Source organism: Apus apus, chromosome 2 (assembly GCF_020740795.1).
Source record: "Apus apus isolate bApuApu2 chromosome 2, bApuApu2.pri.cur, whole genome shotgun sequence".
In the NCBI taxonomy this organism is placed as follows: domain Eukaryota; kingdom Metazoa; phylum Chordata; class Aves; order Apodiformes; family Apodidae; genus Apus; species Apus apus.
Genome location: NC_067283.1, coordinates 119,633,463 through 119,652,277, shown reverse-complemented (window position 1 = coordinate 119,652,277; position 18,815 = coordinate 119,633,463). Strand labels below are relative to the sequence as shown.

General features: G+C 37.6%; 1 protein-coding gene across 2 annotated transcripts in view; it reads right to left on the bottom strand.

Annotated features, from left to right (window-relative positions):
• The window catches only part of NKAIN3 (sodium/potassium transporting ATPase interacting 3), a 362,324-nt gene that overhangs the window by 158,437 nt on the left and 185,072 nt on the right, over positions 1–18,815 (bottom strand). For both annotated transcript variants that reach the window (XM_051610729.1, XM_051610730.1), the window contains exon 3: positions 16,937–17,017. In XM_051610729.1, coding sequence (XP_051466689.1) covers positions 16,937–17,017 — 81 coding nt within the window. The remainder of the gene's footprint in view (positions 1–16,936; positions 17,018–18,815) is intronic.

The window sequence follows — 18,815 nt, the reverse complement described above, 5'->3', positions numbered from 1 at the left end:
ACAAGTAGTAAATTAAAAGACAAACTATGTCAGAAAGATTTTTTTTTTTAATTACACTACTCTCAGTCTTGGCGATGTGATGTAGCAGGACCAACCTGTTTTTTGCTGCATGAATCAGAGATCCTAAAAAACATCATACTGTGCAGTCTTTTCCACACAAATTTAATGCTTTCTTTGGCTCTGAATATTTTTTCAGGCTCTAAGATTGGCTTTAACTCCCAGTGTTTTTTTTAATTATTTTTATTTATTAAAAATCTAGTCTTAAAACACAAAAAATTCAGAGCTGTGCTAAAATAGTAAGTTAAGGCAGAGGATTACTTAAATAACAGAAACTTTAACACCAATTTCAAACATAAACACAGATTTTGTACATCTACATATCCTTCCCTGACTTTTTCTGACTCCAATTAATTGAATTTCTCTCACTTCATGTTATGCATTGGGAGAATTTACAAAGCATAAGAAAAATAGAAGAGGTGCCACAGTAATATAAACAAGATAAATACAAGTAAATGCAACCTAAATTATTTGAAAATGCTATTAAGAGATACTATTAGGCAAAGTTGGAACATGCATAATATAAAAAATACAGAATAACAGATAGACACAGCATCATAATTTGTTTAATGTTATATAACAAATATATAAAATATTTGCATTTCAACTTCATTGCATAAAATAAGATTTTTTGCACCTGATGAATACTTTGGCCTTTTTCAGTTTTTATACTAAATCCTGTCCCAAACTTTAATACATAACTGGAAAGGTCTATGGATTGCTTCTTATTTTAATGCTGATTCTGCAAACTGCTTAAACACAAAGTAAACATGCAAGTAATTTTATTGAGTTTAATGAGACTACTCATGCATTTTGTTAATCCTGTGTCTTGCTGTTCTGAAGCTGCAGAAGAAAACCATACTGAAATCTAAGTGTGGGAATGCACAGTTATGGCACAATAATCACTGTAATTAGCACACGTTGCTCCTGTATTTTAGGCTATACCAGCCCTTTGTGTCTGTGCTGCTCATTGCCTTTCTGAATCAGATGTGGAGGTTGTGCATATTAAGATCACAGGAAAGGCTTCTAAGTGAGGGAAGATATAATTTTACTGTACTGTCCTGAGGGAGTCAGAGAAATAGGAGTCTACATCACTGACCAAGTGGGGGAGAAAGGATGCAGAAGCTTTAATAGAATGGCAGATGGAGTTTCAGGGGTTAATCAGTTAAGGAGTACTCCAGGTCCAGAGGTAGGATGCTTTGGGTGAAGGAGAGTAGCTTGGAATTAATACAGAAGGGTCTCCTTGAATTCTTCATTGTGGTCTTTCTTCCGGTTCAGTTTGCACTGAAGAAAGGAAACTAAAGTTTCTAATGATAGGTTGCAGCATTTTTTCTCTCTATGGAGACACTAGAGTTTCTTCTGTCCCCTCTTCTGGCTGCCTGTTTTTTTCCATTTGTAATGGCACTTGTATACAGGGATTTAATTATGAAAGATTAATCCTTTGTGAAAGTTTCTGCAATGGGCAGAAAAGTTTTTGGTGCCAGGCAAACAGGCACAAACACACACTGATTGTGTCAGCCTATTCCTCAAGAAACCAGAATAAAAAAAGAGAAAATATTTTGGTCGATATGAATTAGAGGATATATAGTGGAGAAAATTTAATGGGGAAGAAAAATATATCGGGAAGAAAAACATGTCAGGTAGAATCCATGCTAGCAAGGTTAAAGGCAGTAAGAGTTTGTTCATTGAGATTATTAGGAACAAAAGAAATTATAGAGACTATCTATACCTACTAGTAGGTGAAGAATCATTTTCTTAAAGGGGCAGAAAAGGCAGACATATTTAATAAATATTTCCATTCTTTATTTAGTAAAGAACGGAATGAGAAGAAGAAGCATCCTCTAAACCTTTAGTAAATGACCTACTGATTACAAAGCATATTCAGTATTTAAGCCTGGACAACCCACAGCCACACAAAAGTATTGGATGCTGAGATCCATGCATGCAAATAAGTTAATTTTTAAGAAATCTTGGGAATTTCATGAAGAATTTTACAGCTTCTGTGAGTTTCAAAACATTCACATGCAGTGTTTCAAGGACAGTTAGCCTAGCACCAGTGCCAAAGTAATAGAGGGAAAGATGGCTTAAAAACAGATGCTTGAGAACCAGCAAAAACAGTATAATTGGTGACAGCCAATAAGATTTCATAAGGCATTGGGACCTATTAAACAAACTTGATTATATTACTTCAAGAGGTTAAAGGCTGAGTTGATAGAAACAGCTGCAAGAAGATAATATACTTGTACATCTATGAGGTATTCACAAAACTTTCCTATTAAAAATTTAGATTGGCAGTACATTTTTTATGGGCTGAAAATTAAAACTAGCTGATTAACATAGTTATCAATGGAAAATCATAGCTGAATAGGAGTGTTTCTAGCAAGACTCCCTTGGGATCGATGTAAAGTTGTGATGTTATTCAACATTTTCACCAGTGGTCTAGAAGTAAATATAAAATCACTGCTTGCAGATAGATTTGCTGATGACACAACGAGAAGGAGGAGACTGAATAATGAAAAGGCAGGCAGCTGTGCAGGGCCATCTGGACTTCTTGCTAAACTGGGATCAGCAAAACAAAATCCAATAAATTACAGGCACAAACAAAGAGATACACCCTGCAAGCAGGAAATACAGGTCATGCAACAGAATGGAAACTGAACCCTAGAAAATAAAAAGCTTGGATAAAAGTTAGTATGATCCTGCAATGTTTAAGCAAGCTGCCTAGGTACAGACATACTGCTTACAACCTACTTAGACATTTAGGAATTGAGAAATCCAAGGATACTGATGGCATTGTTACTTCTAGGAACTTCTTAATACTCTCTAATAACCTTTTAAAGCCATTTGGTTATTTTATGTATTAAAAATAGGTCAATTTGTGTCCCAAGCACATTTTAAGATGTAGGTATTTTCCCAAATATTAGCATATTGTATCAGAGTGAAGCAAGAATTTTTCAAAGAATACCATGTGAAGGCTTAAGTTTTTCATAGGAAATTGCAGTTTTAAAATGAGATAGGAGTATTAACTAACCATCAGGTACTCAATTGATTCATAAAAATAATATATATAAAAGCTAGACCTGAAATAGATAAAAATACCTAGAAGTACAGATTAAAAAGTGGTTAAGAAATCTGTATCACTGGCTATCCTAAAATAAATACATACACTGACTGTGTTACTTTTTTGCAGGGTATACACATATCTACATGCCTACAACATTTAAAAATAAAAATAGGTAGCTCATATGAAAAACAAGATGTAAGGATGAAAGACACCCTTAAGCAAATCATACTTGTAACTCAGGGTAGATGCGTAGCATATGAAAATAGTCCCAAAGCAGCATGAGCAACTCTGAAGTTAAACAATGTGCAAGTATATTTGAGATGAAGATCTAATGGAAATCAGTTCCTTCACAGCTGGACACTGACAAAGTTTTTTCTTCACTGAATGTAGTCTTTTATTCAACAGTCCAACTTTGAAGTGTACAAAATAAGCAGCACTTGTGAATGCCTCGGAAACAGGTAAAGAGGAAGAAACATTAATTTAGTCAAGATGAGATAGGAGAAAGGAAAAAACATCTGCCCTGGCAATACTGGCCATGAGAAAGTAGGCCAGTAGTTTAGACACTTCTGATAAAACTGAAAATTAAAAAAATAATAATCCATATTTCACAGAAAATGAAAATAAAATTAATTGATCGTGTTATATCTACTACAGAGTAGTAATCTGGGTTTAAGAATAACACCTATGCCACTTGCTGCAGAGCTAGATAGAGGTTCAGCAGGCAACAGTCTCAGTATAAAAAAAATACCCAAACCTTCAAACATCTTTAAGATAAACAAGGAGACTCTTCAGCAAAAACTCCCAAATCAAACCTGAATCTCACAATCTACCAAAGGAGGAAAAAAAAAAATAAAATAGAAAAGTCATTTCCAAGCATGAGGAAGTAAGATCCAGAGCGGTAACACAGAACAACAGTTCTCAGCAGACAGGTATGATATATTCTCCCTCTGCAATAGAAAAGCTCTTTGAAAACAACATATTCAAATATTTCTACATGTTCTCTAAAGATATAACTGGAGAGAGAATCTAAGTATACAGAAAGCAATGCTGCTACAACACAAAGAATAAAAATTATTCATAAACAGCACTTGCCCTTGGAAGACAGTCTCAAGAAACCACTGTTTCCATCACTGTGACTTCCTTACCAACATTGCTGCCTTCTCCATTTGTCTTAACAGGTCAAAAAGACTCAGCATTATCCCTTGTTTTGTAAAGCCACTCTGACAATAAACCTGCTAGTAATGCTAAGGGCAGGAGGGCAGCCAAATCCCCTGTAGGATTCTCTCACTCTTTCACCATTAATCCAAACTGAAGAGGTCTGCTCAAAGGAGTGCTGATACTCATGAATAATAAACTCAGCCACATCATCAACACGAGCAAGAGATTTCCCTGAAGGACAGCTGAAAAAGGAAGAGAAAGAGACTATAATAATCTATACAAGGAACAATCCCTCCAATTCCTTTGTGCATTGAAAAGGAGCTCTCAAAATCCATTCACCTTATGGAGGTTTAATAAATTATTAAATTGGTGAAAACCAAATTTAGAAGATAAACTTGCTCTCAGATTTGAACCACAAAGATTAAGAGACTAGTGCCTATGACCCAGAGAATCAAAAACCTTCTTCTAATTAAGAAAGATTAACACAACATAAACATTAAGTATTCTACAACAAAACCAAAAACCAAAATACAAAACAACAACAAAAAAACCCAAAACCAAACAAAAAAACCAAAACCCACAAAACAAAAAACCTGTCAAAACAGACATATTGGAAATACATTTAAGGCTTACCCAAGCTAACTAACTAGAGGTGCTTTGTTCTCTGAAGCCTTCAAAAGAAATGAACAGTGAGAGTAAGGCAGGGACACTGCCCTGTAGTCCCCCTTGTTGTACACCAAAAAAGAGCCACTCAACAGAAGCCAACCAGGAAAAACTTCTTCCAGATGCTCTTCCAAAACATCTGGTGAAAGTCAGGTTCAGGGAGGCCCACCAGACTTAGAATGTTTGTAAAACACAAAGGCAAAACATCAACACCAGACCCCTGGAGCAACTTTATTTAAGGCAAATGTTAACAAACTTACGTCTTCCTCTTAGCTTTCTTCTAAATTAGATAGAATTGATTAATTCCAAAAGATGCAAGAACAGTCACCTGAATGGTATCTAGAGAAGATGAGCAGTCATCTGCTTCTTGTACTTTTTTCCCAGGTCAAAGATAGGCCCGTGTTAACACATCTATCTACATAATATCTACAGAGGGACCTAGACAGGCTGGATTGATGGGCCAAGGCCAATTGTATGGGTTCAACAAAGCCAAATGTTGGGTCCTGCGCTTGGGTCACACCAACCTCATGCAATACTACAGGCTTAGGGAAGAGTGGCTGAAAAGCTGCCCAGAGGAAAGGAACCTGAGGGTGTTGGTCAACAGCCAGCTGAACATGTGCCAGCAGCATGCCCAGGTGGCCAAGAAGGCCAACAGCATCCTGTCTTGTATCAGAAATAGTGTGGCCAGCAGGACTAGGGCAGTGATGGTCTCCCTCGGCACTGGTGAGGACACACTTCAAATACTGTGTTCAGTTTTGGAAAAATCAAAATCTCAGCAACACTCTTCCTTTTGTCTACAAAAAGAGTACAACAATCACTGCAAAATACATCAAATTGTTAATAAGTAGATAAAATAATACCCTGAGCAATGACACCTAGGTTCATCCTTATCTGCAGATGGATTTGCCATACTTGTTTACAACCAAACCACAAACGAGAGAAATTTCCCTTTTGCGCTCCATGAACAAGCTAATCAATTTAACTTTTTTTCAGACACATACAGTTAAAATAGATGACTAGATGTTCCTTCCTTCCCTTAGATGCTCTGATTCCTTACTCTGTATGTTCTTGTTCTACATCTAAATACCCAAATCTTTTTCAGACTTTGTTGTGGGGTGCAGGCACAGATGTGCTATCAGTACTCTGGGGGTTTCCCCTCTCTGCATCACTAGCCATTGCAGCATACACTCCTGCATCACAAGACTCAGTTCACACTGGGACTGCATCCTTCTTTCTTTTTAGTATCCAAAGGTGTCTTTGGAAAAATTTTGCAAGCTACTTGAGCTATTTACCTCTGCCCTGTGATGCTGCATGTTAGTTGTTTTGGTTTTTTTTCAATAAATAAGTTTGCATTAATAAATTTATCTGTGGAGCAGTTAGCTAACCATATATATCACAGTCATCACTGCCAAGCCATTCAATCACAGATACTAAATGAATTATTTAAAAAGTCACAGAGATACCATCTCATTTATTTAAACCAATGCAGATGATGGTGGTCTAGACTTAAAATAACAATCTTCAAATCTAGCATCAAGGGGTTATAAAAACACATCAATTCTGTTTGAAAAATGTATTTTAATGGTTCTGATTGTATATAACATTATGAAGCACTGTAAATGTCACCTGAAAGGACATGAAAATCAATTTTTGCACCATCTGGAATGTACTCCTGATTAAGTTGTTCAGCAATGTGATCGTATCACCTAAACAAACTAATTAACATCAGAATGACAGATTCTGCAGTTCTGCATTTATCTGTGTCCCATTTGTTCCACATAATTTTTTTCCACAATGACCTTATGCTCAAATTGTGCCACCAAGCTAGCTGCATGTTAATTCTCCTTCCAAGACTATGTATTTCATTAAAACTTACATACTGCCACAGCTTTTTACTGTAGAGTGAAACATAATAAAAAATTACTTCTCTTACATGAAATCTGGAACATCAAAAAAAACCCATGAAGTCTCTTCAGCTAAAATAGAAGTCTTTGAGGCTATTTTATTGTTGAAAATTTTATATCAGAGGAATGTGCACTGATTTCAATGCTGAAATACTGAGAAAATAATACTCTTCTGCACTTTGACTTTTTTTTTTTTTTAAGAGAGCACGTATTAAGTCATCTTAAGCACTCTGCAGGTCATATTATTTTAGTTTTATTTTCAAATAGCATGCATGAATGTACAATTATTTCCTTTTTGGCTGAGAAATATAAATTTCAAATAAATATAATGCTTCACCATTGAAAATTCACGGTTCACAGCTAATTGTTTTCTAACTTCTCATGGAAACAATCATTGTATTCTAAACAGAAACTACCACATGTAGTTTATTCTCCTGCATGTACTGATGTCAGCTTGACAGAACGTCAAAAAACAATTTTTAATACCATCAAACGGCACACCACCAGTACACTGAATCTATGAATAACAGTACCTAACACCAGCCTAGGCCAGAGCTATTATTTTTAAGCACTGAAATGTTCTTTCTGTTCAATATTACACTGCATAACTTCACAGTAAATTGGATTCCAGGTTTATTGCCAAAGCAATTAAAAATGCAAAAGGTTGCTGTTTGAATAGAACATTATGGAAAAACACTAAATACAATCAAACCTGGAGATTAGTTCTCTTTATGGTGAGAGAGCAGCAGGGTGGGAGGAGCAACTTGAATGAGGAAGGTCTTATTAGAAATTCATATTTTAGCAAATACATGTCAGTGGGATTTCTACTGTAGGAAAGGGAACAACAACAACAAAAAAGGAGGCAACTGGTTCTAAAAATTTGTTTTGTTGTGATTTAAAACAAAACAAAACACCCTGTTACTTCCAAGCTTGCTTGAAGAAAGAGTGAAATAGATTATGTGATACAAGCACTAAAATGTCATAGAATGTCATAGAATCCTAGGGGTTGGAAGGGACCTCGAAAGATCATCTAGTCCAACCCCCCTGCCAGAGCAGGGTCACCTAGAGTACATCACACAGGAATGCGTCCAGGCGGGTTTTGAATGTCTCCAGAGAAGGAGACTCCACAACCTCTCTGGGCAGCCTGTTCCAGTGCTCTGTCACTTTCACAGTAAAAAAAATTTTTCTGATATTCACCTTAAACCTCCTATGCTCCAATTTGTATCCATTACTCCTTGTCCTATCACTGGTCATCACTGAAAAAAGCTTAACTCCGTCTTCTTGACACTCACCCTTTACGTATTTGTAAACATTGATGAGGTCACCCCTCAGTCTCCTTTTCTCCAAACTAAAGAGACCCAGCTCCCTCACCCTTTCCTCATAAGGGAGATGTTCCACTCCCTTAATCATCCTTGTGGCTCTGCGCTGGACTCTTTCAAGCACTTCCCTGTCCTTCTTGAACTGAGGGGCCCAGAACTGGACACAATACTCCAGATGCGGCCTCACCAAGGCAGAATAGAGGGGGAGGAGAACCTCTCTTGACCTACTAACCACACCCTTTCTAATACACCCCAGGATGCCATTGGCCTTCTTGGCCACAAGGGCACATTGCTGGCTCATGGTCATCCTCCTGTCTACCAGGACCCCCAGGTCCCTTTCACCCGCACTGCTCTCCAGCAGGTCAGCCCCCAACCTGTACTGGTACATGGCATTTTTCTTCCCCAAATGCAAAACTCTACACTTGCCCTTGTTAAACTTCATCAGGTTTTTCCCCGCCCAAGTCTCCAGCCTGTCTAAGTCTCTCTGAATGGCAGCACAGCCTTCTGGTGTGTCAGCCACTCCTCCCAGCTTGGTGTCATCAGCAAACTTGCTGAGGGTACATTCTATACCCTCATCCAGGTCGTTGATGAAGATGTTGAACAACACCGGTCCCAGTACCGACCCCTGAGGGACTCCACTAGTCACAGGCTTCCAACTAGATTGCCTCATTGACTACAACTCTCTGACTTCTTCCTTTCAACCAGTTCTTGATCCACCTCACTGCCTGATCATCAAACCTATACTTGATCAACTTATCTACAAGGATGCTGTGGGAGACGGTGTCAAATGCTTTACTGAAATCAAGATAGACCACGTCCACCGCTCTACCATCATCTATCCACCTAGTAATTTCCTCATAGAAGGCTATGAGGTTAGTCAAACATGACTTACCCTTGGTAAAACCATGTTGACTGCTCTTGATGACCCCCATCTCCTTGATATGTCTAGAGACAGTGCCAAGGACAAGTTGTTCCATCACCTTTCCAGGGATGGAGGTGAGGCTGATCTATATTTGGTCTGGTTTTCTTTGCCTTTATATTAGTGTCACCATTTGACTCAGGTTCGACAACAATGCCCTCGATCATCTCTCCCTCCCAACCAGGACAATTAGTTTAATTCAATTTACTTAAATGGTGTTTAATTAGCATTCATCCTTTCTCCATGTCAGAGAAGATTCTGGAACATTACTTTTAAAACAATTCTTTAAACCTTATTCAAATAAAGTTGAGGACAGAGGAAGAAGAAAGTCCAAACCTCAAAAAAACAAACCCAATCTTTAAATCAGGTTTAATCTCTCCAAGTTGAATTTTCTCAGGGCACACATTAGAAAGAGATTATATTTAAGTACTGTTCTAAAGCCAGTCATTTGTAATGTCTAGAAATTGCAGAGTGCCTACAGATACATCCACTGCTTCAGCATGATCTGTTATTGTGTGCATCACAGCTAATAGCAGGCAATGGCACCAGCTGAAGCAAATGAAAATATAGTAGTGGGAAGAGTAAGAAGGTAACTGGTATGTAGTCTCCCAAGGGCCAAGCTAGATGCTGACCAAAGGCAACTGATGTGAATCTGAGGTATGGGGAAAAAATGCTCAGCTGAGTTGAACATGAATGTATGCACTGTGTTCAGCAGTGGAGGAATACGCTATCATCACTCATGTTCTCCTCAGCAAAGGACGTGTCACTGCAAATGGCATGGTTCAATTAAAAATACATCAGGTGGACAGGAAGCCCACCAGTCTTATGTGTGGTAGATGCCTTATCTCTGTAAGGAGTGAACAGCAACGACAGTGTCACCTCCCACTTGGTGTCACAGAGTTGAACAGCAAAACCCCACCTGTGCATGCCCCCATTTTCTGTGGCTTTATGCACTTCCTGGGAAGAAGAGCCAACCTCCCCAGTCAGAATGCTGCTCCTGCAGAAGTTGGTCTGGACTAGACTCCGAGTTGATTAAAGTGGTTTTGAGCCTTCAGTTTACATTCACTTTTTCACTTTTAACACTCCTACCCTAAACCATCCATGGACACTAACTTGGGTTTTCATCCTGACAGAAACTTATTTCTATAGATTAACAGCAGAGGGGCAGAAGAGTAACCTAGATCACTTCACACTGATATTCCTTTACTACAGTCTTCAAAATACCCAGTGATGATGAGGCAGTGTAGCAGATTTAGATCCTATACAGTGCCCTTATTAAAAAGCTTCTCCTGACCTGCAACCAAACCTTCTTTGCCATATGCTCAGCAAGTGACTTTTTGCCCTTCTCAGTAGATATGAAAAAACCTGATCCCTTTGCACCACATAAAAATTGCTTACATGTGAGTAGATTTACTATGCCCCACCTTCAGTCTTCTGCTTAGACTAAGGAAGCCCTTTACTCCCACCTCCACTCACCTCCCAGCTTCCCCTCCATTTAAAGATTGGCTGACATTCACCAGATGGAATAAATTTGGATTCCAAAAGTAGCCAGGAGAAAGACCACATGATTACCTCCATTCTGATATACAATATTTTGTTTAGGAAATAATATTAGGTTTCAATTCCCACAGCATTAATAATTTATTAGTTCATTTTTTCCTTGGATGAAATAAATAATTAATTTTAACATAGTTACTATTCTGTCCTCTGAACTACAGATCCATACAAAAATTTAGTCCATAGTTCTGTCTCCAGAAAAAAAAAAAAAAATTGGCTGGGAGCTCTACAGACTTTGAACTTCCATGGATAAAAGTAAATATTACTTGGAAAAAAATGTGAAAAATACTGTTTTATTAATTAAAACAGGCAAAATTTCCTTTGGCTTAAGGGAAAAAGATAATGAAGCTAGCATCATAGGCACATTAGAGAGTTTGCATTTACCTACATACAATACCTAAAACTATGGACCAGGTAATAAACATAAGCTCTTTTAGAAGTAATTTCCTACTGAATATACAAGTGATTGTCATGCAAATCCTTAGCCAAAAGCAATAAAAGATTCAGTTGACAGACAGCTCAACCTTGAGAGCTAATCTTAAAATAATCCAGAATGAAGCAAAATTCATGCTCAAGAGCCATGCCACAGGAGAACTGGGCGGAACAAGAAGAAACATCAGTGAAAAAGAAAAGGGCTCATCAACCTTGCTGCTTAGATAAGGTACATCAAGCAACAGGAAATGAGTACACAGTACTGGAACATCTACTGCTGCTAGACATCTAAATGTCACTAACAAGTAGTAGAAAAACGGTCTATCAAAAACTATTATCAGTTGGCAGAGTGAATGATAAATTCAAATAAACACAGCTCTTTTTATACTGAATCTGAAATACTAGAGGGATACAAATGATAGAAACATTGGGTGTAGTGGTTTGGGCCCAACATGACAACAAAGGAGCAGCCCCATGGCTGTTGACTCAACTCCTACCCCCACTACACACACTCTGGGATGAGGAGGACAAAGCTCATGGGTTGAGACAAAGGACAAGGAGGGTTCTTCACCGATTAAGGCCCTGGGCAAAACAGACTCAACTTGGGGAAAAAAATAATAATTTAATAAAAATAATAATTTAATTTCCCACTAATCAAACACACACAGACAACGCAAAGAGCAGTGCTTGCATATGTTACCCCACCCCTCCCTTCTTCCCAGGCCCAAATCACTTTGTTCCCGATTTCTCTCCCTCCTTCCCCCCAGTGGCACAGGGGGACAGGGGATGGGGTTTAGAGTTACTTCACAGGCTGGTGGCTCTTGCCGCACCATCCTCCTCAGGAAGAAGGATTCCTTACAGTCCTTCCCTGCTGCCCCACAGGGTCCCTCCCATGGGAGAGAGTCCTCCATGAACCTCTCCTTCATGAGTCCTTCCCAAGAGGTCAGGAGCAACCTGCTCCAGCCTGGGCTTCCCACAGAGTCACGGGCTCCTTCAGGAACAGTCACCTCTCCTGGCACCGGGGTCTTCCAAAGCTATGTAATCGGAGTCCACTGGCAGCAAATCCTCTGGCCACAAAAATCCAAGTGCAGTGGCCAAGTTCACCCCTCCTGGTGCCTTTAGGGAACGTTCCACCACATTCCTCCATGACTGCAGGGGGACAGCTGCCATCTCACCGTGGGCTGCAGGGAAGCTTCTGCTTGGGCACCTTCTTCCCCTTCTTCCTCACCAACCACCAGCACTGCTCTCCTTCCCCAGCACAGCTCTTCTCCCACTGTCCTAGCTCTGCTCAGCTCTCCTACCAGTTCTTTTGTATGTTAATTGCTGAGGCGCATCTATTGTATGTCTAATGGATCTTGGGCTGGGTTTTTTGGAAGCAGGGGGAGCTTCTCAGCTTCTCATTCGGGCACACTAAATAAATTAGGTTTCCTTTTAAAAGTAAGAAATGCATTAAAGTATGTATTGCTGAGGGTGGAGGGCTGCTTAATACAAGTTAGATATTCTCTTGTTTGTATTTAAGACGACACAAAAGCTAAAAATAACAGCTTCTGGTACTGTGTTATGGGTTTTTTGCCTCTTATTGCATTGAGATTTTTGTTTAAAACTGCCTGTACTCTCAAATGTGGCAATTAGTATACATTTTGTTTCAAGACACAGAATAAGATTCAAACAACTAATGAGCTCATATAGAGATATAGCAATGTGTCATCTTGCAGTGAAGATTAAAAGGTCAATTTATAATAGCAACTTTGTTTCTCACATACAGAGTGGTTAACACTAAAAATTATGCTTTTCATTTTATAAAAGTGGCAAAAGAAAAAAATATAGACAGCTTTCATTTTTCATACTGGCAGTTATTTTACTTCTAAAATCAGAAATGAAAAAAAAAATCTAAGCCAACACAAAGAAAAAGTGTCATATGGGTATATTTATTTTATTTCTGATAAATTACAATTTCTGTAGCCCTGAGAAAGCATTAAAATTTTATTCACACATCTGTAACATAATTGAAAAAGGAGCTACACTCGTAAGCTGTTTATGAGGTAGTTAGAGAGGAAACCTTCACTCATTAGCTTTCTACTTAAAACATTCAGCTGTGGGAGAGCCAGGTTTATTTTTCTTTCACAGCTAAAATGACTTGGATGCCTATCATCCTTTTCCCAGAAGACTGTCCTAGTTACCATACTGTAGTTACTGGGGGCTGCTTTCTAATAAAGGTCTTCTGTGAAGCTTTCCCACTATATATAAAATAATATGGCATTAATTGGAAAAGAGACTGAGACCCAAGTGAATTCTTAGACAACAAGCATACGTCCATTATATCGAGTCTTTCAGTTCCTGTCTCACCCCTCTGCACCAGCTTTCTCCCCTCAGGTTTACCAGTTTGGCCCTCCAGGTTGTGAAAAACAAACCTGGGTGGGAATTTGTGTATGTATGATTTATCTACTTACTTATTTTTGGCAAAAGATTTTTAAAAGTGTGTTTTCAGTGGAAAATATACAGGCTTTCCATACCATTGTTGTGAAGAAACATCATTCTCTTCTGAAAGAGCGTAAAGGATCAAGCTACATTATGTTTGACACTGGGAGGGTAGGTGGCAGAAGTTTTCACCATTCCTTAGCAAGAAAAGTTAAAATATGTTGGTGTGCTATATCCAGAAGTTTTACATTAAGTATCAAACTGTTTCTTGAAAAAATAAAAATAATTTAAAAAAAGGCAGTTTACCAGGAAAGTGTGAACAATATGCATTATAATTTAACAGCAACAGGCAGGCCTAGACTACCCACATCCTTATACACATTGAAATTTTCTTTTAACTATAGGGGAACTTCTTGGCAAAATTTAAAGAGCAAACATTCAAGGGAGATCCTCCTTTTCCTCCTAAGAATAAGATCTGAGGTGGGGGTTTTCTATTAGAACATTTTAAGTCTGTCCACATTATATGCATACTTCATGTGAAAACACTGAATAAAAACTACCATTTAATATTGCCCCAAGTTTTATTTTCTGAAAGCACTCATGATTGAAGATGTAATCAATTCACACAACTCCAAGTAACACCTAACTAATTCTTGTCAAAACAAATATTAAAATGATAGTGCTTAGAAACAAACAAGCCAACAGACATCAGTCAGCTGCCAGACAGCATAATGATTTTCCATGACAGGATTTCAACAGAAGCTAAAATTATAATCAATCTGCATTCATTTCAGAAACAAAACCTTTTTTTTTTTTAATGGAAAAACAGAAAAATAGCAAGGAAAGAGGTGAATATTCGCTGTCAGGATTCCAATGCTGAGAAAACAGCCATCCTTGAAAAGCTTCTGATGGTGTTTGATTTGCCAGCCACACTAACATACCTTGATAACAGCACTTATCATGCCTGACAACACAGAACCACATGCATGGAAAGATGAAATATTTAAGCTGGCATATTGAGTAAAATGTGGGTCCTTAGAAAGTCAATGTCAAATACCCATCAATTTGTAAATACCTCGGATTTTATGCATATGTTGCCAAAAGACATCAGTCCCTTCACAACCACCTCAACTGTAGCACAGTTTCCAGAAACAGCAATAAATGGACCCCAAATTCCATGGTTTGCTGAACAAAATTCTTTATTCTATCATTACTAGGTTGGTTCTGATATTGGTGCCTTTGATGTAATCCATATAAGGGCAGTTAATTTCCATGGAGGTAACTTTTCATCTACCATGTTTCTGAGAAACTACTTTTCACATGTTGTAATTATAAACCACAAGATTAAAATTCCACAAAAATTCTGAGATCCACCAAAATATGTACTGGCAAAAGATTTTTCTCAACTGTTGAGTAATGCTTGTGCTACTGTTTCTCTGCATTTGGATTTGTCATGATTGTTCAAAAGACCTAAAAGTGAAACACTGTGGTGAATCTGGAAGATAGATTTCCATTCATACCTGTTGGTTTATAATCCCCATACACCAAGGATATGATGAGAATCCTCTGCAATCAATTGAAAGAAAACTCAACTTTACAGAAATTCAGGGGTTAAATTATAAGTTTCACTTCCTAAGCACTTATATAAAAACCACTAATTATCTATAAAAATATAATAGGCATTAGAAACAGCCATCACCCAAATGATTGAAAGAATGCAAACTCTGTATATAATAAAAATTAACAATTACTTAGGGCATTTGCCACTTCCATGTGTTTCTCTTTAATTGATCTAATAAATTTTTAAGTCAGAACATACTAATACAATAATTTATTGTGATTATCAAGTGCACTAATTTCCTCATCAAGCCTATGACTTCTGGTGAACTACATCATATTTGGAGGAAAAATAAACTGTTGTAGATTTACATTATGGAATTTTATCACCAAAGGAATCTATCACTGAAAAATTTAATTTTAATGGAATTTTTACTGAGTAAATTAAATTTTCTTTCTTATTAGTTTTACCAGTTTTCTGGTTGTTGTCAGCCAAAACCTAGGAGTTTTAATGCCAAACCCAAAAAAGCATGGAGCTTACAAATGTTTCCATCTGAACTGAGTGGAGTTCACAATTCCCTAAAATCACTGCATGAATTTACAGTGATGTACTTCATATCACTAAATCTACAACCAGTAATGGGGACATTTATTGATAATATCAGGATCAGCATGTGCTATGGGCATATTGTGCCTGGAATTGTTGAAGAATGGCTTGAGCAGCAGGGCCATGGGCCCTTGCTATCTCCTTGAGAGGCCTTGAGAGTGTAACACAAATAGCAGCTGTACAAGCAATCTCTTATTTTAGCCTAAAACAAGTATAAACAATCTCTCTGCTAGCTTAAACTAACTCAAGGACAAGGTAGAGAAGTAGAATAATAGAAAACAAGGAAGAACCCTGGAACTCAGATGTGTGTTACTATCCAGTAAAATCACTGCAAGTAGTTACCATCCAGTGAAATCACTACCAAGTAGTTACCGTCCAGTGAAATCACTACCAAGTAGTTACCGTCCAGTGAATTCACTACAAGTAGGTTTGGAAAAGGGTATAAAAGTAACACTGTGTATTCAATAAATAGGAGCTTGCTTTATCAATCACATTGATTCTGGACTGCTTGCTTCCCTCGCTGCCGGCGTGGAATAATTTAAGAATTAATGTGCTTAACAAAGATGAACATCACCTATGTCCAACAGGAGGATAAAACCCAGCAGATGCTGTATGCAACTCCCTGTAGATACAATACTAAATATAATTTACAGTAATGCAAGTGCTACCTGGTACAAACACAACATGTATCTCAATACTTCCAGCAAACATTTCTGCTCTAATCAGAGGTTTGAATAAGGAATCAGTGACCTAGAGCACAGAGTGTCACCTAAAGGGGAGTTTTATTCAGATTCAAAAAGTCATCCTTTGCCATTTGCTCTTTTTTTTAAAGAATTAACATCCTCACTGTGAGACCAATTCGTTCAACAAGTTATTACATTAGCCTTCTTAGTAATTTTCTTCAGCTGCTTTTAAAGCAGTCTTAGAAATTCAGATATATTTTTCATACACACTTGAAAATTCAATCAAAATGACATTATTAATTTTTCAACAATCAAAAAGAACCTCAAATTTTCCACTGAATATAACCTTCCTCTCTCTACCCCAGCAGTACTTCGCAACTGTAATTCAGATTAATTGCATTTATATACTTCAAACCAATGACTATTTAGTATCAGAGACAAGTTCAAACACTGGAGTTCTCACTGGAAGGGAACTCCAAAGGTCAAATTCTATGTTTAAACAACCCAGGTTTTCTTCTATAGTTCCAGCCTTTTAAAATTTGAAAGTCTTTCTGTTAAAACTCCCTCCTGTAAACCTGAAGAAGGATAAATGACCTACCTTTGAAAGTCCGCCTACTTCCAAATAGAAGCAGATAATGAAAACATTCCAGGTGACCCACAGGGCAGTCCACACCGTGTACTAAACACAGAGCAGGATAAAAGCAAAAAGACAGAAAAATAAAATGTGAAGATGAAAGGACTTTATACTGAGCAGATCAATAACAAAAACCTGATATCAATAAGCATTGTACTTCTGGGAACAGCCAAGCACAGAGAGTTCAGAGAAGTTCTCCCTGTAGAAGTCCCCTAAGAACCTTAGGAAATTACAAATTCAATAGTTGTTGCTGTTCTAAATACATACCATTAAAACACATTTATTCTTTAAAGTTTTACACTATCCTACTGATAGCAATTAAGTCCAAAATGCTGACTTAAACACTGTTTGGGGGGCAACCATGAGTCATTCATAAATCATGATTTAGCTCTTTTAAAGGAAATTCCAGAAGTAAAATAATTGAAATAACAAAATATAATAAAAATAAATTATATAATTAATAAACATATAAATAATATTTAAATATTATGAAGACACACAAAGAAAAAATAATAAATCAAACAAACAAAAAACCCCACAACAAAAAAACCCCCAGCAAACCAAACAGAAGAGCTATTAATTTGATAATTTTGATGTAAAAAACCCCACCCCAAACCAACAAACCCACAAACTAGTTTAGGGTAAATCTGATCTCTTGAGAGTCTTTCAGTAAAAGGTGCTTTAATTACATTAAAAATAGTTCATGACTTCTCCAGCCCCTACTGCCACAGACCCAATCCTACAATACACCTTTAACAGATGAACACATTCATATCTCTTCTGGTTTCCCTGGTGTTCTGCCCTAGTGCAAGACTGAACCCATACTCCACCCACAGCATGAATAGGAAATTAATTTGTCTGTCTTAAACCATCTTTGCATTTTAGTTGTCAGCATGATTGACTAGCACTATCTCCTTACAGGTGCACTGTTTACCTTTGTACAACTGTAAACTATATCCCATTAACTGTCTGAGCAGTGCACCTCAGAAGCATTTCTGTTCAACAGGCTCAGTGCCCACTTAGGCACTCTGGAGCTACATACACCTGAACAATACAATGAGCAGCATTTATGTGCTTTTATTTACATTTATACCCTTATACCCAGCTTTCATGATGGGGAACTGATGCTAAGTGCCTTTGCAAGTCTAATTAGCCATGACCAGGTGAGGCTCATATGCTATTGTTTTCCTTCAATATACTCAGTAAAGCTCAACACCCTAATCTGAAATATTCTGGATCCCATTTCCATCACACGAGTGGGTGTCAGCTTGGCTTTCTTGGGCAGTTTTAGGTTATGTTCCTGTCTTCCTTCCCCTCCCTGTGATGTGCAATGAAAGGTTCAGGTGCAGAGGAGTGAATTTTTCCCCACTTTGATTACCTCCACTTTGATTACCCCCACATGCATAGAGTCACTTCTGTATGACAAACAGGCTGTTTGGAGATTGCTATGGCTTAATAAATAAATAAACTTAGAGTAACACTCCTGGGCTATTTTCTCTGGGTTGCAGAGAAGGGCAGCATGGTAACTGAAGGCTGGATTATTATAAAATAGACAGAGCTGTGAGCAGTATAAAGTCTGGAACTCTAATAAGACTTAAAATAAAGTAATAATAATAAAATAAATTAAAATAAATTTAAAAGACAATTTAAAAATAAAATAAATTAAAAGAGGATATCCCATTTTATCACATTTGTTGACTTAGTAGTAACTCATCATAAGCTGCTGATTTTCCAACATATGTCCTCAGAACATCAGGTGCAGTGTTCAAAATTAATGAACACTTAATACAAGCCCAGCTGCTTATAAACAGCAGATCTCAGAATATTCAGGAGATTTCTGCTC